The 22,044-nt window shown below is 48.0% G+C and overlaps 12 protein-coding genes across 12 annotated transcripts; 3 read left to right on the top strand and 9 right to left on the bottom strand. All coding sequences in view use genetic code 12, as the record gives it.

Moving 5' to 3' along the window:
- Positions 1–477: 477 nt before the first annotated feature.
- Positions 478–4,077, bottom strand: CXQ87_004528 (uncharacterized protein; the record flags this gene model as incomplete). Its single annotated transcript, XM_025482967.1, has 1 exon — positions 478–4,077. The coding sequence occupies one exon, from the start codon at positions 4,075–4,077 to the stop codon at positions 478–480; it is 3,600 nt and encodes a 1,199-aa protein (XP_025337910.1).
- A 1,004-nt stretch (positions 4,078–5,081) lies between these two features.
- On the bottom strand, positions 5,082–5,825 carry CXQ87_004527 (bifunctional 4-hydroxy-4-methyl-2-oxoglutarate aldolase/oxaloacetate decarboxylase; the record flags this gene model as incomplete). Its single annotated transcript, XM_025482966.1, has 1 exon — positions 5,082–5,825. One exon carries the CDS (start codon positions 5,823–5,825, stop codon positions 5,082–5,084), a length of 744 nt encoding a protein of 247 aa, XP_025337909.1.
- A 767-nt stretch (positions 5,826–6,592) lies between these two features.
- On the top strand, positions 6,593–7,561 carry CXQ87_004526 (uncharacterized protein; the record flags this gene model as incomplete). Its single annotated transcript, XM_025482965.1, has 1 exon — positions 6,593–7,561. The coding sequence occupies one exon, from the start codon at positions 6,593–6,595 to the stop codon at positions 7,559–7,561; it is 969 nt and encodes a 322-aa protein (XP_025337908.1).
- A 191-nt stretch (positions 7,562–7,752) lies between these two features.
- On the bottom strand, positions 7,753–8,532 carry CXQ87_004525 (uncharacterized protein; the record flags this gene model as incomplete). Its single annotated transcript, XM_025482964.1, has 1 exon — positions 7,753–8,532. The coding sequence occupies one exon, from the start codon at positions 8,530–8,532 to the stop codon at positions 7,753–7,755; it is 780 nt and encodes a 259-aa protein (XP_025337907.1).
- Positions 8,533–8,965: 433 nt separating this feature from the next.
- On the bottom strand, positions 8,966–9,646 carry RPA34 (DNA-directed RNA polymerase I subunit; the record flags this gene model as incomplete). Its single annotated transcript, XM_025482963.1, has 1 exon — positions 8,966–9,646. The coding sequence occupies one exon, from the start codon at positions 9,644–9,646 to the stop codon at positions 8,966–8,968; it is 681 nt and encodes a 226-aa protein (XP_025337906.1).
- A 1,051-nt stretch (positions 9,647–10,697) lies between these two features.
- CXQ87_004523 (uncharacterized protein) lies at positions 10,698–11,915 on the top strand (the record flags this gene model as incomplete). The annotated part of the gene is made up of 1 exon (XM_025482962.1): positions 10,698–11,915. The coding sequence occupies one exon, from the start codon at positions 10,698–10,700 to the stop codon at positions 11,913–11,915; it is 1,218 nt and encodes a 405-aa protein (XP_025337905.1).
- A 164-nt stretch (positions 11,916–12,079) lies between these two features.
- On the bottom strand, positions 12,080–12,694 carry CXQ87_004522 (uncharacterized protein; the record flags this gene model as incomplete). Its single annotated transcript, XM_025482961.1, has 1 exon — positions 12,080–12,694. The coding sequence occupies one exon, from the start codon at positions 12,692–12,694 to the stop codon at positions 12,080–12,082; it is 615 nt and encodes a 204-aa protein (XP_025337904.1).
- Positions 12,695–13,797: 1,103 nt separating this feature from the next.
- Positions 13,798–14,721, bottom strand: MIR1 (Mir1p; the record flags this gene model as incomplete). The annotated part of the gene is made up of 1 exon (XM_025482960.1): positions 13,798–14,721. One exon carries the CDS (start codon positions 14,719–14,721, stop codon positions 13,798–13,800), a length of 924 nt encoding a protein of 307 aa, XP_025337903.1.
- A 440-nt stretch (positions 14,722–15,161) lies between these two features.
- Positions 15,162–16,628, bottom strand: CDL1 (Cdl1p; the record flags this gene model as incomplete). The annotated part of the gene is made up of 1 exon (XM_025482959.1): positions 15,162–16,628. One exon carries the CDS (start codon positions 16,626–16,628, stop codon positions 15,162–15,164), a length of 1,467 nt encoding a protein of 488 aa, XP_025337902.1.
- A 628-nt stretch (positions 16,629–17,256) lies between these two features.
- On the top strand, positions 17,257–18,975 carry CXQ87_004519 (uncharacterized protein; the record flags this gene model as incomplete). Its single annotated transcript, XM_025482958.1, has 1 exon — positions 17,257–18,975. One exon carries the CDS (start codon positions 17,257–17,259, stop codon positions 18,973–18,975), a length of 1,719 nt encoding a protein of 572 aa, XP_025337901.1.
- A 304-nt stretch (positions 18,976–19,279) lies between these two features.
- CXQ87_004518 (uncharacterized protein) lies at positions 19,280–20,023 on the bottom strand (the record flags this gene model as incomplete). Its single annotated transcript, XM_025482957.1, has 2 exons — positions 19,280–19,828; positions 19,892–20,023. 2 exons carry the CDS (start codon positions 20,021–20,023, stop codon positions 19,280–19,282), a joined length of 681 nt encoding a protein of 226 aa, XP_025337900.1.
- A 177-nt stretch (positions 20,024–20,200) lies between these two features.
- On the bottom strand, positions 20,201–22,027 carry SAC1 (phosphatidylinositol-3-phosphatase; the record flags this gene model as incomplete). Its single annotated transcript, XM_025482956.1, has 1 exon — positions 20,201–22,027. One exon carries the CDS (start codon positions 22,025–22,027, stop codon positions 20,201–20,203), a length of 1,827 nt encoding a protein of 608 aa, XP_025337899.1.
- Between the last annotated feature and the right edge of the window lie 17 nt (positions 22,028–22,044).

The raw sequence follows: 22,044 nt of genomic DNA, 5'->3' as shown, positions 1-22,044 counted from the left end.
GTATCCCAGATGTCAAAACGGTGGGCGCAGAGACAGGAATAGTGTGAAAGCCGCAAGGGAGCGAGGTGGGAAGTTGGGTTTAAACAGCACAAAGAAGACATGGGGTATGGCCAATCAGATTGGGCCATTTGGCCCAGTTTCGGGTCAGCACGTGATTCCCATACTTTTTTTTCTTTTCTTTTCAATTGCCTAAGCCGACTCAGTTTCATCTCCCCTCCTGTGATTACGTTGCCGCTATAGCGTTTGCTTTAAAATGCCTCATGCCGTCGGCATTTTTTCGCAACTATGCTTTTTTCTCTTCCCTTTTCGTCCTCGGCTCTCTGCACTACCTACAACTGGCTGCAAACGGGTAGCCTGAGGCAAAAAACAAAAAAAAAATAATAATGGCCGTTGTCGCCAAGATCCCGCCGCAACACACCGCTCCGTATCTGTCTGGCCCGCTTCCCCTGTGCATGAAAATCGTCATTTAGACTTGACTCACCTCACCCAGTACTCGTCTATATCCACCACATCGTCCATGTCAGACTGCTCCGGGTTCGTATCTGACGCATCTTCCTCTTCGTCTTGATTATTTTCTCCAGAACTCTCTGCAACTTCATCGGCGGAATCGTAACCGAATCCTTCCCCGCCTCGGTTGACGTCTCTACGGATTCTCGTCCCATCTCTGCTGCTGATGATGTTGCTCATTCGCCTGAGGGGATGGCGCTCTTCACTGACGGCCGGTCCGCCTGCTTGAGGTTCATTGCCTGATGCATGGCCGGAAACCAATCCAGTAATTTGGGAAAGCGCTGTCTTGGCCTTCTCATACAAGTTGTTGGCGTTCAAGAGGTCAAACCGTTCAATGCGTGAGCCACCACGACCTTTGAACTTGGGCTTCGACATGTCTAAGATGATCTGCTGCAAAATATGGCTGAATCCGTAGCGATGTAACAACTTGGCTTTATCCTCTGCACTCATCTCTGTGTCGTCTTCTTCAGGCTGCGTCGCCTCATGATCGTCTTCCTCGTCGTCTTCGCTTTCCTCAATCACGATATTGGAAGAGCTGAACAATTGCCTCTCTTCACTATGGGGATCGCTATGCGTTCTGTGGCCAACGGTATCCATAAGAGAGAAACTCACCTTGTCAGGAACTTGGTAGCCGAAAGCATCGTCCTTCCATGTCAAGTTGATGAGAATCCATGTGATGGAGAGCTTCACCTCAATAAGCTGATTGGCCAACTTTACTCTCTCATTGAGATTGTGTCCGCAAAGCTTGAGCTCTAGCTTGTCGGTGAGTTTAGCTTTCAAGATCCGTTTCCAAATCTCGAGAATGGACTTCAGTGGGAAATCCAGCTTCTTGAAGACTCTCATGTTCGTGTACCGATGGTCCTCCACAAAGTTGACACCCACTAGAAGCCTCACAAACTCTGGATTCTTTATCAATCCGAAAAAGAACTCGTCGGATTTGAAAAACTCCTCTTCATCATGAACCTTTCCATCATTGACGAACAAGTTGAAGCTAAGGAGGTTCTTCAAAAGGTAATCGTGCCATGTAGAGGGCGAAGAATGATTTCCATCCTCGCTCTCTTCCGTAACGTATTGAAGGTATGAGTCACTAATGGCTTCACTGAAGAACGACGATGCAGCCGTGAGGTTTCTCATGATCTCAAATGCGAGGATCTTGTGCTGAACGAGCAATCCATGAAGCTCAGCATCCTGCTCCACATTGTCAGAGAGACCGTAGAGCGACTTCTCGAACATCAACGTCAACAGGATAAAGTCCCACAAAATCTTGCTGTTTTCTTCATTCTCATTGTACAAGTAACTCTTCACCACCTGTAAGACAGTGAGCTGCTCGCGAAGATTCTCGTAGGTGATCTCCTTCTCCTCTTCTTCAGTGTACTTGATATCATCATCGCTGAGAGACACATTCTGGAAGACCTTGGACAAATCCAGCAAGAATGAGTCGTGGTTGACAATCTCGTACCGGAAGGAGCTGAAGTCGAGAATGAAGTTTGCAATTGACGCAAGAAGAATAACCCTCTTCACACAGAGTGTCTTCCTTGGTGGAGCGTATTGAAGCGTCAAGTCTGGCTTGGCCTTGACGAAGTATTGCATTGCATACTTTACGTGGTCAAGCAGGCCGAGTATCTCTAGAAGACTCGAAACAAAGCTGCCGCGTCTCTTGAACGAAGCTTCCTTGTTGTACCTAACCTTAACAATGTCGATTATATCCTCGTGAGAGCTGGCGTCATTAGGGTTCAACACGGTATCATCGTCAACATCAAAGACACTCTTGATAGAATTGCAGTCCACAAAAAATGTCCGCAAGGTGGGGATCGATCTTGAAAGAGATCTCACCAAGTAGATCGTTTGGGTGAAGATAGGGTGCTCAATCAACGTGTAGATTATTCCGAGGTTCTTACCAAACCAAGTGAGCACCTTCGTTTGGTCCAACTTGGAAGAGTCTTGAAGAATCTTGCCCAAGACATCGTAACCCAAGAGCATTTGCAGCATTAAAAACCGGTAATCGTCTATGAGCTCAAAAATCGTGAGACACAAGAAGTTTGGCGACAGGGCCTTGGTGGCCTTCAGTTCCAGGAATTTCGTAACTCTACGACGGTAGTCATCGTTGGAGCTCGTGTAGACGCTCAAAAGCTGGAGATAATCTGAAATCTGCTCCAAGTTGGTCAGATGAAGAGCGGTCTCACCACGGTTGTCAGAGCCCAAACGGTGTTTGGCGAGGGTTGTGAAATCCGTAAGTTTCTTGCCTTCCTTGGCAGCCACTTTAAGCTTGAAAAGCGTTGCAAAAATCGGCGTGCGTCTTATGAGAGACTGGAGGTCTTTCATGATCTTTATGTCGACATTGGTGTTGTGCAAGTGCAACGACATACGGGGGTACTTGAGACATAAACCAGAAAGCACGGAAACCGGAAGACTAAGGAATGGCGGAACAGAGTCCTTCTGGGAGAGATCGGCATCCAAAAGCTCAATGATGCGGGGAAATAGCTTCTCGTAGGTCTTGAAGATGATTTCTTCAGAAGCCGAGCCCAGATCCTCAAGCGCTGAAAGATAGAAATGGATCAAATTGAGTGTTGCAACGTTGAGCAAGTGGCAACCGTCGCATTTAAGCAAAAGGACCATGCACAAAAACACCTCCTTGGATGTGAAGAAGGCCAGGTCAAGCGGAAGCGCTCTATTTCTCTCCTTTGTGTGGTTGAGCAATTGAGCGGCTGCAACAACCAACGACGTGATGAAGTCCACCTCGAAAATGTCCCGTAGAAGCCTCTTGTCGCCTATGATGTTGGGCGACACCTTCTCTAGAAAGTGTCCCTGACTGGGCAAACCATCCACGTAGTGATTATGCAACTGAGCAAATTCTCGATGGAGCCTGAGCAAACAGAGTCTAAGCAAGGGGCCTCCGTAAGTCTCCGAAAGACGCTTAGACGCTCCTTTAAGCAAAAACGGGAGCAGGTTCAAGCTCGAAATCACGGCTCGTTGGAGGGTCAGAGCAGAATTGGGCGATTTGGTGTCGTCACATATAAGCAATGCCGTGGTCAATTTGTACAAGCTTTCGTAGCTAGATTCCGTGAGTGCCACGCTGCCTGAGCTGGCAAAAACAAGCATGATCCAGAGACTGTCACAGAGCACTTTCTGGAGGTCGATTCTGGCATCGGCCGTTTCTGGGCCGATTGGGGTCAGGGTGTCGCCCAAAGCCGGGAGAAACGTCTGGATGACCCATTCAAAGAATTCCGTGATCAAGGGCACCGATTCAGCCAAGCACAGCGCATCCACAGAGACCTTTTCGTCCAGGTTCTGGAGGTCAGCGACGAAACACGCTAGAATACGCAAAATGACGACTTTGTCGTGAAGATGGCGTGTTTTGGACACGTCGGGAAGCAGTTGTTCCCTCTTCACGGCCTCCAAGTCCTTGTACAACTCCTGGAGAAGCCAAGCGACAAAGTGTGGTTCTTGAAGAACCTTGATCTTAAGATCTCGATTTCCAATTAGCTGAAGTCTAAGGTCGGCCATGGTGTCTGGAAGTCCCGAAGCGCCGTTCGGGCGGCCGTTCAAATGTGCATATGTGTCCAAAGGCATGTTTTGAAGAAGTGGTTGTTGAAGTGTGGGGACTGAGTACCGAGATCGCAGATAAGGTGAGGTTGAGTGCGGTAGCAAAGATTGGGGGCGAATTGGGGGTGGGGCAGAATTGGGGGATATTTGGGGGATGGGTGGTTTCAAATGTGGGGAATTCGAGAATGGGGTTGCTTTTTTCGTGGGGACTTGTTGGAGGGTTCTTTGAATTGCTGCAAAATGGGTATCGCAGGTGATGGTTTGCGAGGAGGGGCAGGTCTGGTAGTGAGGGTGTTCAGAATAAGAAAGGAACGTTTTGGTTTTAGGGAACTTGAAAAAGATGGGATTTTGGCTTTTTATATAGTTTTTGGTTTTGGTGATGGTTCGGTGGCAATTGAAGGTACTGCGATTCTGAAACGAGACATTGAGGTGAGTCAGAGGGTGGCAATGAGACACTGGGGAGAATATTTTGAGACCTTTTGATGAAAATGAAATATATGAATTTGGGAAGAAAATGAAAGTCGTGGAGTTTGAAACGAGCTTCTGATGTGGCTATTGTGAATGAGGGAATCTGATTTGCTTCAATTTCAAGTGGCTCTTTCGATGAAAAACAGCCATGAAAGTGATTTGATAGGCTATAAAGAACGAGTATGATAACGATTGAAGATATAATCCATGTCCCGTGTCATCGACAACATCCTTTGAAAACAGAGAATCCTCCAGAATTACAACATTTCGAAGGATGGGCTCAAAATTTCAGAAAAATATTAATATTAATATCTCTTTGGGCTTCCTTTTAATTACCTGTTAGATTTGTTGGACACGCTGTGGTTTAATTGTAACTTATAAGTACACAATTGCCAAGTGGCCGGCCATTGAAACACAGCTTTTGAAGCCTTTCAATACCAGAACACTACTTCAAATTCACTTCAAAATATGAACATCACTTCAAAGGCATCTCAATTTCAAAGGCAGGTCAACTATTTCCCCCACCACCCTACAACAACCCACTAACGTCCCTTCTATTGAAACTAGATCTTTCCACGCCAGAACTTCTGGCTCTCGGCAGCAGGCTTACCGGCCTTGATGTCCTCACTCACATGCGTGTCAGCATTCACACGCTTGGGAATGTAATCCAACACCTTATCGAGGTCAATGTCCGCTTCAGGACCCTCCGTGTGACCAATAGGGATTCTCACCACCCCGTTCTGGTCAGCCACCACAATGTCGTTGGGCAAAACACGAATCGTCTCTTCGCCATCAACACTAGCCACTTTTACCGAAACAGGCACGTTGATGCCCACAACCTTCACCACAGGCTGGCCAGCAGTAGTGCCTACTCCGTAACTCCACACCGGGTAGTTGAGGTCGTTGTGCTCAGCCAAGTCCCGGATCCGGCCGAGAATGACCGACCCGGCGGCCTCCCTGTAGTTGGCTCTCGTCAGCATCAAGCCGCCGTACAACGCGTTGTTTACCTTGACATAAGGAGCCACGGTCTGCTGAAGTTCCTCGGTGACAGCCATCACAAGCATGCTGTTTTTGGGGATTTCGTCAATGTAGCTCTGTTTCACCGCTGGACGAGGATCCAGTTTAGGAGCGTAGAGCACAGTATACGCTAGTCCCACCGCAGAAGAGGCATCTGAGTTTGGGGTGTTTCCAATAGGGCTTCTCTGGACGAGATTGGGGATGAAACCGCCGTTTTTCAAGCCGTAATTGGCCAATGCGTCGGAAATGTCGCACGGGGTGTATTTAGCGAGAGTGTTTCTGACCGACATTCTCTAGGGGTTGGAATTCAACAAAGAGTGGTTAGTTGAAGGTTGGTGATAATCGCGGAATCTGGGGTACCCGGTTTCGGACCCGGAGGTGCACATGAAAAAGGACGATTATGGGAGGTCCGGGGTCAATGGACGAGGGGAGGAACAAATTTGTTGAAATGTTTGGTTTGTTGAAATTTTGGGTTTTCTCGGTGGGTTTTGACGTGCCTTTTCGTGGGGTTGTGGAGGAGTCTGGGGTACAGTGGCTGCGAAAGAGTCAGGTTGAGGGCTGGTCAATCGAAGAAGTACTTCCGAATTCCAAAAGACAGTTTATTCAGTTTCATGCTTCTTCACTCTTTGGAGTGCCTTCATCACGTATTTTGTTCGGGCGGGTAACGGCCTCCTATGGTGTGGCAGTTATGGATGATCTGGTTGGCTAAGCTCAATTAAGCAGTCAATGTAATTGGTAAAGAAGCCAAGAAGAAGAAGTAGTAGAGAAGAAGCAACGGAGATGACGTTCATTAACGTTGATATTTTAGACCGGGCTTGCTGGTCAACGAACATGAGTTCCTTAGAATACCCCCATCGATACCTCACCCCAGAAACTCTTCATTGATAAGTTTCTGGTTGCATCGAATCACATTTGAAATTCCTCTCAAAAAATTCCTATACCCCTTTCATCGAATCTTTTATATACATTTATAGCTTCGGTACCCTGCCACAATATTTCTTCTCACCAACGCTGTTTGTACTTTTGCGAGACAACTACCTACTACTCCACCTCTATCATGTCTATGCTTACTCGTATCCACCAAAGCTTCCATAGCACCCGATATCCTCGTTTCTGCCCACTTCCTGAAAGACCAATAGGAGAGGAAGTTCCAATTTCTGCTTACAATTTCGAAACCGAGCCGTTGATTCAGGAAAAGTCACCCATGGACGTCCAGGAGCTCCTAGATTTTAAAGGCATTGACGATCTACAATTGAAGGCACTTGTGGAAGAGCACCACTTTAGAACTCGTATCAAGAGACGATTCAGGCGAGTGGCTGCTTACCTTTTCAAGAAAGAAACGCCCATGCTTCTTTCCAAAAAGGTGCTTTGTGAAGAAGGAATACCGTCTTTTTACAAGGCCGCCAAAAAGGAAAAACCCAAGCCGAGAGTCTTCCGTCGTTATGTGGACCCTCTAGAATACAAGTTGCCGAAGTACAAGTGTCTCAAACAGCAGATGGAGAACCAGCTTCCGTATGATTATCCGGACACTTTTGGGAATGATTCAGACTGCTCAAGTATAGAGTTTGAGGAGAATGTTGAGTCTTTTGGCTCCTTTGTGGGGTCACAGAATCAGGAGGACCAAGGGAAAGGAGGTGAAGCTGATCAGGCTTTAAAGGTATCTTCTCCAGCAGGCTCTCAAAGCCAAATGCATAATGAGTCTTCACTGACGCCTAATTTGTCCCTTGAAGATACAGCGATTGGATTATGCAAAATCAAAACCATGCCTGGTGAAGTAGGCAATTTGGGGACCTACTGTTCCACAAATGCACTTCAAAGCACAGACTTGAAGTATCACCCCTTCAAGACCACTGGAGGCACTCTAGGACTGAAAATTCAGAACACACTCGAGAAGCTCCAGCAAAGCACTCAAGTGAATATCGTTGCGTCTGAAAATAGTGATCTTGGTAAAACAAGGGACGAGAGGATTGTGTTTCACCTGTCACGGCAGCTAGGACTAAGGAGGTGCAAAACAAGCGGAAACTAGAAAATGACTTAAACAAAGGTTTGTAGTTTTTGGGTTCTTTCCCGGAGGATGCACACATTATCAGAATCCGATACCTCTTCAATTAAAAGAACCGCCCTACACCCACTCAATAAATACGTGTATCAAACGGATCCGTCGATATGGAGGTCCCCAAAGCTCAACGCCTCCAGGCCACCCCGTCCTATGTACAATCACTCGAGACGCTTCCGCAACTCCTTCAAACGCTCCTTTCCAACATCTCCATCAATGCCATGCTCCTCGTCGGTCTCGTGCACACGCACACGGTCCTTTTCCGTTCTGGGCCCCACTTCGTCCTCCTTGGTATCCTCCTGGAGCGGAACGATATTCTGAGCGACCTTGAACCGATTGAGGTTCTGGAAAAAGTCAGCGCTCAACTCGTAGTCTTTAAGCACCGTCTCGTTGGTCACGCCTTCGTCGTGGTATGCATTCAAAATCGCCAGAAGCGTCTTTGGGTGGATCATTGTGCGTTTGTGGCTCAGCAGCGAGTCAAGCTGGTCCTTGACTTCCTTCTGGCCCTTCTCGTAGAGTGCCTTTCTGTTGAGAAGCTGCTTCAACGCCCTGACATCGAGCTGCTGATTGGGCTGTTTGACGTCTTCACTCTTGATCTGGCGCCCTAGCTTGCTGATGGAGTCTATAAAGGCTTGGTCAGCCGTGGGGTCCATTCCATCCTTTCCAGGGGGATTATTGCCAGCAGGACTCTGGAATCTGTGTTGCTGAGGCGCAACCTGTTGATTCTTGTTTTGTGGTTCTTCATTTTGCGATTTTTCACTTTGTTGTTTGTCATTCGTTTTAGGCGCCTCTTGGGCCTCAGCTTGGGCTGCTGCTGACTTCTCGAATTGCTCCTTGAGTGCCTGAGGGGGAAGATGGGCCCTGGAGCTCCGCGTGATCTTGTCTGTATTGACGATGTTTTTGGTGAGCTTCCTAGCAGGTTTTGATGCTGAGCCACCCATTTTTGAGGAGAAATGCTGGTGTTTTAGTAATCTAGAATGAGGTAGTATATGATTTGATGCTCATCTGCGCGCCTGATCTGGGGAAGCTGGGATACATTGAGCCTGGGGAGAGTATTCCCAAAAATTAAACCTGTTTCACTAATTAGATTAATCAGATTATCTTTTAAAAGCTTAAATATGTGATGTAACATTTATGTGTCAAAAGCTGTCAGAGGTTGTCTGGCACTGGTCCTGACTTGACCTAGTGCGATATCAGTACCACTCATTCCTAACAAACCTTGAGAATTGAGTAATCGTCTGATTCACATATGAATTAAATATTGCACTAATTACTCATTCGTGGATCACTCAACGCCATCCACCCCAATTGACCTACATTCAGTCTCTTCTATTGTGTATTATTGTACAATGCAAATGCAGTGGCCGGCAGTGCCTATTCCTGAGCCTTCTTCTTCTTCTCTTTCTTGTCCTTCTTTTCCTTCTTCTCCTTCTTGTCTTTCTTCTCCTTCTTTTCCTTCTTGTCCTTCTTGTCCTCCTTCTTGTCCTCCTCCTTATTCTCCTCGACCCTAGCCTTCTTGATCACACGGCCATCTTCATCTAGCCTCAGCTCGGCGATAGGCTGGGCCTCCTCGAAGTCCTTGGCTCCGTAACCCGTAGCAAAGTGCCTCATCTTCAAACCCTCAGCTTTCTCCACATCCACACGTGGCACAGTGACGGCCTCAAAATCGATCTTGGGAATGTCAACAACCTCTCTTATCGTGTAGTATCTGTCGATATGCTTGCCTCTCAACTCCTTGTTGACGATAGCGTATTTGGCATTGTCTGATGAAAAATGCTCCTCGTTCACCTGGTACTTTGTCTTGTCCACCATCACGGGCTTCACGCCGTCATTCTTGACTTTTCTGGACGTGAAGGAAACAGGCAACGTCTTCAATTTATCAAGAGGGAAGCCTTTGGGCGTCTTGAGAAGCCAGATTTCCTTGTCGCCTAGCGAGTCTGGCGCTTTGAGGGGCACTTTTTTGAATCCCTTGGGAGCCTCAAAGGCCACATCCTCATAGTCACTCCCACTTTCGGAGTCGTACACTCTTTCGTCTGACTTGTGGGAAGGTGCCATTGAGAAGAGTTGAAGAAGATGGAGATGCTCATCAGAGAATTTTTGAGCAGAGTGCTGCATGCAGTCCAGATCGATAGGGCCCCAAGTAGGGAGGTGAAGCAGTGATAAAAAGAAGGAAATTGACCTATAAGATGTTGTGTTGAAAATTTGATTTGAAAGTGTTTTGGGCGTTTCGTTTAAATTTTGAAAATTGTGCGTAGGGTCTGTGGGGATATCGCACTTCTTGAGACTGAGTAGCTGATGTGGTGTGGATATGTAATATGCTCCCAGACAGATAGTTGATTGAGTGAAATTAACAAAAAACTCAATAACAAAGCTGTTTAGTTCTTTTATGTGCTACAAGATAGTGTGGGTCTGGTGCAATGGGACCTATCATGTCTACTGCGTTACCAAGCTCTTTAGACGGTGGACTATCAAGATGCCCAATAAATTATTATTTCAGTCTATCAAGAAGATGATGTTTTTCAAGCTATCTAGAAACAGCTCGAAAGTTTAGATCGTACTCACAACACTGTTAAAGCAGACCCAAGCATTTATCGAAAACCTTGATTTCTACCAAACCGCCTTTTTCAACGTCCCAGCTTGAAATTATCGAGAAGACAGGATAAAATGTCTGTTTTTTTGAAGCCACGCACGTAACTCCCTAATCATGAATATCTCCTTGCGTGTCGCTTTCGCTCGGTTATGTAGGGTCTGTTATCATGCGTATGCAACCAAGGTGTTTCTGAAAGACACTCAAAAAATTGACATCCCATTCTCATTCAAAGAGCTTTTCATCTTTCCAGAGCTCCCTGTTTAAATCTCATTTGACTTATGGTTTCTTCATTTGGCTCTTCCTTCCACCTTCCTCTTAAAACCAAACCTGTCAGCACATAAACTCAATACCACCTTCCCCTTTGATAACCCCAGAAATGACTCGCCCACAAGCTTATAAATACCCCGTCACCATGCCATCTGACCAAATCCCATCCACCACAGTCTTCCCAATATGTCCCCACCTTGCGATATCCTAGTCAGTTTTCCAGAAACCTCTGGACCACACTGCACCAGTATGCCATTGCAGGTGAGAGTCAACCTCGTCATTCACAGAGAAGTCATACTTGAACGTTTCCATTTGATCCTATATGGCACTTCCAGACTAGTATGTGCACAAAGCAAGAAAACCACGGAACAAGAAATCACGAGAACCACATACGATGTGCTCGAGGGCGAACCGGTCATTTTTGAAAGCGGAACCCTCAAGTACGACATTACGTTTGTTTTTCCAGAAAACAGGCTGCTTGTCCCCAGCCAGCATGTCCTTCTTCCAGACGGATCACTTTCACAATTCAGCTATTTTGTCAAGGCTGAGTGTACCACACTGGAGGGTCTAGAACTCAGGGCCATCAAGACACTCGAGATCAAGCCATCGCTTCAGGGACTTCGGTTATATACGGATTTCGTCACCACGACAGAAATTGAGCCTCATCCGCTTCGACAGCTGGAGATTTTTTCCCGGCGCTTTTTCATTCAAGAAGGCAGAAGCGAAGAGAAGTTTCTAGCTGTGAAGGTTCCATTCCGGCTAGAATTTGCCTATAAGAGACGATACCCAGACCAGAACTTTGGCAACACGAATAACGTTTTTTACCAGAACGAGAGGCTAGGCGATTTCGTGGATCTCTATCTTTATACGCCATTATCCAATGCTGTTCTTATGAAGCTATGTCGTGAAGCCTCATGGTGGAAACGAAAGACAACCACGCCGCTGTTGCGAATTCTGATCAACGGAGTCAGCCTAAGGCAGGTGTTTGTCAAGAATGCCGTCTACAAAGAAGATTGCACCTCCATCACCCCATTGCTTGAACAGGAAACCCAGATGGCTGTGCGTTTGGATGAATTTGAAGAGGTGAAGAGAACCCACTCCTGGGATAAGGTTCGGCCCGAGGAATACATCACCGATAAGGAGTACCGCTTCAAGTTTCCTTCCCTGCTTATGCCGTACTCCTTGGCTACTGATGCCCAATCGTACTTCGATGAGCTTGTGAGTCTGCATTTCTCTCTCAAGCTCCAGATTGGTGTTTCGTTTCTTCCTACTCTTCCCGATCAGCTTATCGAATTGGAGAGCAGGATACTCTTGTTGCCGCAGGACCTGACGAGGTTGGACGAAATTGCACGAGCAAAGACAAGGAGAATCTTCGCTTTTGAAAAGAGTGAAAAGCTACCAACCTACCTGTCTTCAGGTAGAGACCAGATGGTGGCGCCATGGAACGAACTTACAGAAGCAGTCTAGAAATGTATCAATTTTTATATACGAATCGTGCGAATTAGGTAGTCGTAAGAAAATGAAGTAGCGGTGAAGAAAGTAAATGCGTGCGGGCTTCTGCCTCCATCAAAGGCAGCGTGCCTGCTGTAGCCGAGAATCAACTCTGCTTTATTTTTGGTATCCTCTCCAGCTTAGAAAAAGACAAATCTCTTCTTCTTGTTTGGAATAAGAGGCAACAGCGAGTTACCCAACTTGTTGGTCTCCGGGTTGTAGTTGATGGCGTCATCGCTCTGCACAATGAGCTCAATAGGGTAGCCTCTGTCCTGGCTTGGACACTCGGTCTTGTTGTCGTTGCCCCAGTAGACATAGTACTCGCCTCTAAAGCCGTTGGCTGGACAAGCCAAGAACTCAGTGGAGTTTTGATAAGTCAACTTCTGGTGGCTGATACCGAATCCGCTGGTAGCGTTAACCGGGGACTCAGTGGTGGAAAGCTGGTAAGTTTCAGGGTTGATGTAGACATTGGTAGTCTGGGGCTCTATCTGGGTAGCATTAGCGGACTTGTTGGAACCAGGCAAGTTCAAAATGTAGTCATTGTTGGCCTTGATTCTGCCGAAAAAGGCTGCCTCGTCAGTGTTAAGCACAAGGTCCTGGCCGTCCCACTTCAACAAGTGGTATTGGAAAACAGCACCTTCATGATGGGCAATGACGGAAAAAACTGGGGAGGATGGCTTATACAAGCGCTTGTTGATGGGGAGAGCCGAAACAGCCGAGAGAAGGACAAATAAGTATGCAAGGAGGAGCTGCATTTTGAAATCAGGAAAAACCGATGCGGTAAGACAACCAGCACGAAAAAGTGGGTCTTTATATATTGTGCCGATAGAGACCCTGTGGGTGCTGCAAGAGAGGCGTGTCTGCAGGACGCCAGGCACCGAGAGAGGTTGGGTGAGTGACTTTTAGGCCTGCGCCGCTATTTTTGGTAGCGACATCCTGCGTAGTGACGTGCTAGACGTGTGTGATGGTAATAACCTTGCCTAATTAGGCAATTTGCTTTCTCAGACGTGTCGCTGTCAATCGAAAGCCTTCGCTGGCTTCAATTTGAGGGGCGACTTGCCCCTTCCGGTTTGTTAATAACACTTTTTGGCTAAAGTTTAGACAAGCCTCGAAGCGGAGTTCCACCCTTATGGGCTCCGGAATCCTTCGGGACTTTGACTTATCTGCAGTTTGGCCAAGCTGGCTAGGGCTGTGGGCCCATACACAAATGCAAAATTTCCTCTGCATGCCTTTCACTGCCTGGAGCACGTCCGGTCACGGAGCTCAGCAACTTACTGTGATATGTCGTGAGTCCTGCAGACAAGACGGTCACAGAAGATGGCTGCAGTGCCTCTTCCACGTGACTGTGCTTAGACGACTACAAAGCCTCAGGAACCAGAAAAGCAAAACGAAAATAAGGGTTTAGGTGAAATTGGCCATTCCACGTCTGAGCAATGTTTCAACGCAATATGCTCCATATGGCGCTAAAATTATGGATTGTGCTCGGGTCTGATCTCGCCATTGTTCTGACTTTGACATGTTTTGCGAATGCCTGATTTGGACTATTTCCACGATCTGATAATCTTTGTAAATTTGAGACAAAAGTTTACGAGTCTCCGCAGATCAGGGAATTCACAAACATCGTTAAGCATTTCGAGCTGAAAATGGCCTTAATTACAAGGCTTTTAGCTTGTAGGTGAAATTTACCGCAAATGGATTTTTCGGATCTAAGTGAAGCCGATCTCCACACTACATCCGTACACCAGCCACAGTTTTCCAAGAGTCACCTTGATCTCTTCACTAAAGTCCGTATCAAAAAAACTAGCTGTCTACATCAACGTGCGAGTGAATAACTTAGGTCTCTATTATGAACACATACTTACAACTCGACACCCTTTGGACAGTTCAAAGCAGCCTTCAAAGAGCCGTAGATGGTGAACTGCAAGGAGGTCAAGGTACCGACCATGACCAATCTGGTTGGCAAACCGGCGAAAGAACCACGGACACCCAACTGGCCGGCCAACTGGGCCAACAAGCCGACGGTGGACTGGCCTGGAGCCTTCTTGGTCTTGTTGACCTTGGACAACAAGGTGTCAGCTGGCTGAGAAACAATGGCGGCAGCGCAACCGGCGATGATACCAGCAGACAAGTTGATGGAGGTCAAAGCACCGTTGGACAACTCAGATCTTGGCTTGCCGACGGCACCGAAGATGGCCTCGGCGGCTCTCTCGAAAACCAAGAACTTGGCAATGTTGTAAGGAATCTGCTTGAACAAGATTGGGGTGAAACCGTTGTAGAAAGATCCGAGACCCTCCTCCTTCAAGATTCTGCTGAAACCACCAACCAAACCGTTGGCGAAAGTTGGCTGAGACACCAATCTGATTCTGGTAGCCTCCAATGGACACAAGGCAATGTCAGCGAAGAACTCGGCCAAAGCAGCAGAACCCATGAAGACGGTGTTCTTGTACTTGGAGGCGGTGTCGTAACCCAACTGCTCAATCATGGTCTTCTTGAACAACTCGTAACCACCGAACTTGAAAGCACCCTGCAAAGAGTAACCCAAGACGGTAGGGCCCAAACCGGTCAAAAGAGCGCCGGCACCCTCCTTGGAGATAACCTGTCTGAAAGAAGAGATCATACCCTTGTTGTAGACGGTTGGCTCCAATTGGATTCTGGTCTTGACGACATCAATTGGAGTCATGGCACCGTGGGTAAGACCACAGCCCATAGCACCGGCAAGGGCAAAAGATGCATAGTCACCAACGGTGTAGTTTGGGAGCTTGTACTCAGTCTTGGTAGCCATTTTTTATGATAAAAGTGGAAGAAAAGAAAGTTTGCTTCTGAGGAAAAAGAGCTTTCGAAATCTGCGGTACGGAAGCGTCGAGCTTAGATATATCGAGGAGTGGAAAAAAAAAAAAAAATTCGCGGTGTGAATGAAGCGTTTTCATTGGCTTGCACACTTGAGGAACGGAGCGTTTCTTTTCCCTCTACACAGTAAAATGCCCATGTGCCCGACTCTCGCCGGGACCAAGAAAGACTCTGCAACAAGGGTCGTGTAAAGTCAGTTCCACGGATCAACGTTCCTTTTGGAATTTTTCCGAGGTCGGTGGATCGCCAGCATCGGCATTATTTCGGGCCGACCTCACTTTGAACTCCGACAGACCATTTCTCCACAAAACTGACTGCTCGCCCGTTTTGCACCCAAATGTAGATCAATCAGTCTTGGCTGCACCACCTAAAGAACTACCTGTTGGCCGCTCTCCTTTTCATTGTAGGAATTGGAGGTAAAGCACCGTATGGCAAAGGTTTTCTGGCTGGTGGAGCCTCAGGTTTTGAAGGCACATCTGGCTTTTGTGAAGATGTAGGTGTTTGAGAAGAGGCTGGAGTATCGTCTTTGGTCAGGCTCAATGCTTCAGGATCATAGTCGTCGTCATCGTCAATCATCTTGGCTAGCGATGGTTCGGCTGGTTTAGGAGCCTCTGCCTTTGGAAGCTCGGGCTTGGTAGGTTCTGGTTTCTTGTAGTTGTCAAAAAGGTACCTCATGAGCTTGAAACGCAATGTCTTACTTTGGAACAATTCATAGGCTGCCTTTTGACGAGCTCCAACCTCGGTGTTGTCCGTGCCCGTGCTGTAGTCCTCTCCGGCAATATTGAGAGTAACAACAAACGGCTCCAGTTCTACCACATTGAAGTCGTAGCGGATCTTCTTGGTGGGCTGCTCAAAGTAGTTGTTCACACGAGTCATGAGAAAGTGGAATTCAGAGAGCGCCACGGCATAGACGTTTTTCAAGATCTCGCCGTCGCTATACTCCCGCAGCAACTTAGCCAACATGGGCTCGTAAAGCGCCTCGAGCCACCGCTTGATTTCAGCCGTGCTATACTTCAGCATCGTCAAAGCCTGGATGTACGCAAGAAAGACATTTTTAAAAACCACAAGCTTATCTTCAAAAGCAAGCTCGTCGGAAACAGCGTGTTGAAGCTCGTCGGTGAGGTTGTAGAGGTATGCAAACTTGGCCAAGATCATGGTCGATGTGAGCCTGTTCTTGACATACACCACATCGTCTTCGTGGGCCTTGTGGATAAACTTGTCGTCGAGAATCTCCAAAAGGAGGTAGTCCAACAAGGCTTTACCCTTGATGGCCAATTTTCGGTTGTGGTTGTTGTTGAAGTCGTGATGTCCCTCGTGGAACTGCAGCTCCAAGAAGTCCGGAGGCTGTCTCAAGCTCTTGTCTGTAAGCACCAACTTGAGCAACGAATTGTCTTCAATGGGAGGCAAACTAGGAGGGTACATTTCGATATCCTTGCCGACGAGATGCCCGTTTTCCTCCTCCTTCAACAGCTCCTGGTCCTTGGGCGGTTTATAGTGCATTATGTAGCCCACATGGCGGTCGAGCTTCGTCAGCTTGAAGTTGCATTTCGCCAACGTTAGGAGAAACGGCAAGTAGCCCTTATCGCAAAGCTCCTTGATGCGGACAGCCACCTTGATCTGGGGCGTATTCACCGTCTGTTTGAGCTTGTCCACCATTTGTGGAGCCGAGGCTAGCACAGGCGGAAGCGAGGCCGGCAGTTCCATCACGCCACACAATTCCTTGTATTTTGCCACCAGCGGCGCCCGCAGAAGCACCTGGTTCAATGTGGCCTGGAGTTGGGATATGTGGCCCTTCATCTGGATCAACTCCTCAAGCAGGTATAGGTCGTCTTGGGCGGACATGAGAAGAAATTAGAAGACTAGTATGCGGCGCGGCGGGGGAAAGGGACCCTTTTTTTCTACAGCGAGATCCTCTAGATGGATGGTGGGGTGAGGTTCTCTAGGAAGAAGGTGGTGAGTCTTGAATCAGTATCGTGAGGTTAGTAAAAATGGTGGTCGTGCGAGGCTCATAAAGGGTGCAACCAACGAGGTGCTTGGCGCTCGCTTGGCGCATAATGACAGCGTTGTCTGCAAATCCAGGCATCACACGAGACGATAAAGAAATAAGGTTTTTTAGCGTGTAGCGGTGGAGATTCAAGAAAATATGAAGAATTCAAGATGCAATTTTTTTCGAGCCGTATGACCCCACTGTGGCCCCCACTCGCGATGAGATGACGTGAGAACCTGATGTGGAGGATTTTTCATCTACTCCACCAGACACAGCGGCTATCTTTGCTCAAAAAGCGAGAAATTTTTTAAAACTCCTCCGTCACAACAACTTCTTTTCATTTCTGTCCGCCAGATCCACAAAATTATAATGCTCCTTTGACATCGCCAGCTCAGATAATCACTTTACCTCCAAAGCATATTTGATAAGCATTAGCCACACAATCGATAGAAAACAGCATAGAAACTCAGCATAGAGCAACCCATGAACACCAACTACTTCTCGGAGGAATACATCCCGGGAACCACTAATATCTTTTCATCGTCAGATGACTCCTCCAGCAACCACACGGGCAGACCATTGAAGAAAAACAAGAAGGGTGTCATTTTGCTTCCCCAGCCTTCTGACTCCGTCAATGATCCCCTTAACTGGCTGGCTCCTCGGAAAGCATACCATTTCATGGTTGTTTGTTACATCACAGGCCTCACAGCAGCCATTTCCAACGATGCTGGTGCCGCTCAGGACTCATTGAACCAGTTTTATGGAATCTCATACGACGCCATGAACACCGGTGCCGGTGTGCTTTTCTTGTTTATCGGCTGGTCGTGTATTTTCTTTGCCCCGGCGTCCTCGCTTTACGGCAGAAGAATCACCTACTTGATCTGTCTTTTGGCCGGTACTTTGGGTTCGGTCTGGTTTGCACTTTCCAAGAGAACAGCAGACACAATCTGGTCCCAGGCGTTCGTGGGTATGTCGGAAGCTTGTGCCGAGGCCCAGGCCCAGCAGTCGTTGGCAGACATTTTCTTTCAGCACCAGCTAGGCTCGGTTTTGACCGTCTACATTATGGCAACCTCGGTGGGCTCTTTTCTCGGGCCATTGATTGCCCATTTGATTTCAGAAAGCCAGACCTTCCGCTGGGTCGGCTGGTGGGGTGCCATTATCACCGGAGCCACGCTTGTGGTGGTTGGTTTTACCTGCGAAGAGACCGTTTTCGATAGACTGAAGTACTTTCCCGTTTACGATTCTCCCGAGGAAGCTGTGGCCATCATCGACGATCCAGAACGGGATTTCAAGGACGAAAAGGAGAAGGAGGACTTGAACACCGCCATTGCGTCGGGAAACGAGATTTTCGTGGAAAGAACCAGGAGACGGTCTAGACCAGTCAAGGAAGTGGACGAAGAGGCCGCTTTGGAAAAGGAAAAACCCAACTCGTACTGGAAACAAATTGCTCTTATCACGCCCTCAGAGTACATGGAGGGCTACGGCGTCAAGCAGTACATTGAGCGTTTCCTCGTCTACTTCAAGGTCTTCACCTTACCAGCCGTGTGGCTTTCTGGTTTGCTCTGGGGTTTGCAAGACGCTTACATGTCGTTTTTCCTAACCACCCAGGACACTTTTTTCTACGATGAGCCTTGGAACCTCAGCGAGACCGGTGTGGCTGTGATGAACGTTGCAACATTAGTTGGCGCCGTATTTGGCTGTATCATGTCGGGTGTCATTTCCGATAAGCACGTTCTCTGGCTTGCAAAACGCAACAACGGTCTCTACGAGCCCGAGTACAGACTCTACCTTCTTTTCATCACCATGATCATCTCTCCTGTTGGTTTGATCATGTTTGGTGTAGGTGCAGACAGAGAATGGCCAGGCTGGGTTGTTTACGGAGGTCTTGCACTCATTGGTTTTGGCTGGGGCTCCATTGGTGACACTGCCATGTCGTATCTTATGGACTGCTATCCAGAAATCGTCATTCAGGGCATGGTGGGTGTTTCCATCATTAACAACACCTTGGCGTGCATTTTCACGTTTACATGCTCTCTCTGGTTGAACTCCGCTGGAACCCAGAACACATACATTGCTTTGGCCGTAATAGACTTTGTCACCATTGCTTGCATCATCCCCACGCTCTACTACGGAAAGAGCTGGAGAAAGTGGTCCAAGGGCCTCTATGTGCAATTGGTCGAGCTCACCCAGGGAATGGGTTAATTTTTTTTCCTTTAATTTAATATAATAGATTTATACACATCTTTGGCAGTAGAGAGATGATGCATAGAATAATTTTGAATGTAGCACGATGAACCTAACATTAATGGCTCTGTCTATTGATTTCAATACTTCCAAGGTAACCCTACAGCTAACATGCTATAAATCTTGTAGCTACTCCTTAAGAATACATATATAATACATTCATTAACTGGTCCGAATATGATAGATTTTATACACATACATATACCGCATTAGACGGCGAGGGCGGCAGTCTGCTTCTTTACAATTTTCAACTTTTTTCTTACTACAACATGGACTCGCCGTTGTCCTGGGCGGCGAAGGCGCCGTTGTCGTTTCCGCCGTTTGCCTCGGTACTCATGTAAGCAGACAATTCAGCATCCAAGTCCTCGGCTGTCTTAGCAGCTGGCCTGGGCTTTCTAGGCTGCCTGGGCTTCTTCTCCCTGGCTCTAGATCTGTGTGCTTCTCTTGCTCTTGGCGCCTCCTCACGCTCCCTGCCGGCGTTTCTTCTGGGGTGTGCCTGTGGTGCTATCCTGTCAGCCAAAGAAACGGCATTTTCGACAACCAAGGTCTGGCCCATGGCTTTTCTGCCGTCAAACTTCTGAACGGCTCTGGCATTGTTGTCGCCGTAGTTCAGCTGGAAGCAGACGTAGGCCACAGCCTCGTCTCTGGGGTCGAATTTTATGAAATCAACTGGGGCAATGCTGAAGAACAAGTTGGAGAGGTCTTCGCCGTTCAAGTCAGGGTGGACATTCTTCAACCTCAACATCGGTCTGCCATCTGCGCTTTTAAGGATCTGATCGGGGATTGTATTGGCGTTGTTGAATCTGACGGGCTAAAATTGTTAGTTTTGTTCTTGCTTTTTCAGGGAATCTTCAAATCGTTAATCTTCACATACTGGTCTTCTGGGACCACGGCCTCTTCCTCTTCTATCCAGAGGCCCAGACCTCCTGGGTCCACGCTCGGACTTACGAGCTTTTTGCTGCTCTCCGATTATATCGTCCAAGGATTGTTCTAGAGCGTTGGACATAGCAGCTGGGTTACTTTTGAATCGGTGGTTTTGTTGAACGCGATAGAGAAAAAATCAGGTTGGTCACGTGCAGCAGGACACCCCACTGGGTTACACAGAATGGGGATCGATAGCTTTTGCCATTAAAATAAAACAATATAGAAAAGAAGCTGTATGGGGGTTCTAGCGTAGGTGTCTCTAGATCTGCTTCTTCGACGTCTTGTAGTTCTCGTGCTCCTCATACTTGACTCCAACAAACTTACCATCCTGCGAGTACTCCTCAATTCTCTTCAAGAAGTCCAATGGCACCAACTTGGGCCAGTCGACAAACTGGTAGCCGTTCTTGACGAGGTAGTAGGCGTTCTTGAGGAAAACGTATAGGCATCCGCTGACAATGAAGATGTTCTTCCAGCTGAGAAGCGAGCCGGTGGGCCAGAACAAAAGCGAAAGAAGCACAAAGAAAGAAGCTCCAATGATGTAGGGAAGCAATTGGATGTATGGCGATCTCTTGTCGACGAAGGGGCTGTTGATGGAGTCTCTGAACGGCCTGTAGTTACCCAAGAACAAGTCGTAGGCGTCCTGTCTGTGGCCGTCTCTGAGGTTATTGAGGTAGTATCTGGTGATGGAGTTGTTCAAGTCCTGCAAGGCACCCATCTTGGTTCTCTTTCCGGTTCTGGTGTAGTCGGTCTTCAACGCACCGGTACCAGAGTAGGCGTTGGACACAGCGTCGGCATTGTCGGCCCAGAAGCTCTGGAAAAACAAGTTGAAGTCGGGATCCACAAGCTCCCAAGGCTGTCCAGCCGAGGACAAGTAGTTGTTCAACTCGAGCTGTCTCTGCAACACCCAGCGACCCAACATGGACTGCACCACGTTGGTTCTGTCCAAACAGTCCATACAGTTGGTTCTGACGACCTTGTTCTGCACGCTGTTGACGGTGTTGGTGTTGAGATCGTAGGCAAAGAAGTTGTCGTTGTTGAAGCCCAATTGGGTCAAGTGCTCGAGCAAGAGCTTGACTCTGTCCCAGCGCATCTTGCTGCACTCGTGGTGGAAGTCAAAGTAGATGTACTTGACTTTTTGGGCAAGCGAAGCAGGCAAAGTCTGAACAGCCTCCTCGTAAGCATCCTTAACGGGCTTCTCGTAGCCGCTCTGGTTGACCAAGTTGACCAAGTAGTTGTCGCCGTAGAGCTTGACCTGCTGCTCAAAGTGCTTGGCGGTGGCGTCCTGGGAAGGTCTGGACGAGATGGCCAAGTTGGGCTTGTACTTCAAGTCGTTGATCTCGGACCAGTACACGGGCACAGAGCCTCTGGTCTGGAGGAACGCAAAGAGCTGATTGTCAGAGGTCAAGAAGATCTGCTCGGTCTCGTTGAAGTTGGCCACGTTTCCGTCCTCGTCGATACCACGACGGAAGTACCGGGTACCAGCACGGGACCATGAACGACGAGTCAAAAGAGCAAAGTCCAACTTCTGGTGGCCCTTGAACTCGGTGGTGTGAGACTTGAAGTAGCCGTAAATCGTAGGAGTAACGAAGGCGGAGGCACCGGCAGCGATCAATTCCTCCGACAAGTACTGGTTCCAGAAGAAACGAGCATCGGGCTTGGTGACACCGTCGGCAAGCTGTCTCTGCAAGGAATTGGTCAAGTCATAGGCGTTGTCGAGCGAAAAGAACAACGAGGCCAGCTTCAAGTGCTGCTCCAAAAGCGCCAAGTAGCTGGACTCCTCGGCGTCCTTCTTGGAGAGGCTCTCGTTGCCCAATGGGAGGATCTTGTGGGAAACGACCCTGGCGATTTTCTTGCCCAAGGCGGTTCCCGTGACCTCGTGCTTGTCGACCAAAACAAGGTACTTGTTGATTCTGAAGCGAATGGTTCCCAAAACCGCCGAAACTGTGGATCCCTTCCCCTTGGCAGCGACATCTGGAGAAGACGAAGAAACCGTGGAACCTTCGGAATTGACCACCAAGTACTGGTTGGCAGTTGGCAGGAAGAGCACGTGCAGGCCGTCGGCACTGACAAAGTGTGTTAACGACATGGTGTAGCTAGACGAGA

Source organism: Candidozyma duobushaemuli (genome assembly GCF_002926085.2).
Source record: "Candidozyma duobushaemuli strain B09383 chromosome Unknown E_B09383, whole genome shotgun sequence".
NCBI lineage: Eukaryota > Fungi > Ascomycota > Pichiomycetes > Serinales > Metschnikowiaceae > Candidozyma > Candidozyma duobushaemuli.
The sequence above is the reverse complement of the archived record's forward strand: the minus strand, read 5'-3'. Positions and strand labels throughout refer to the sequence as shown.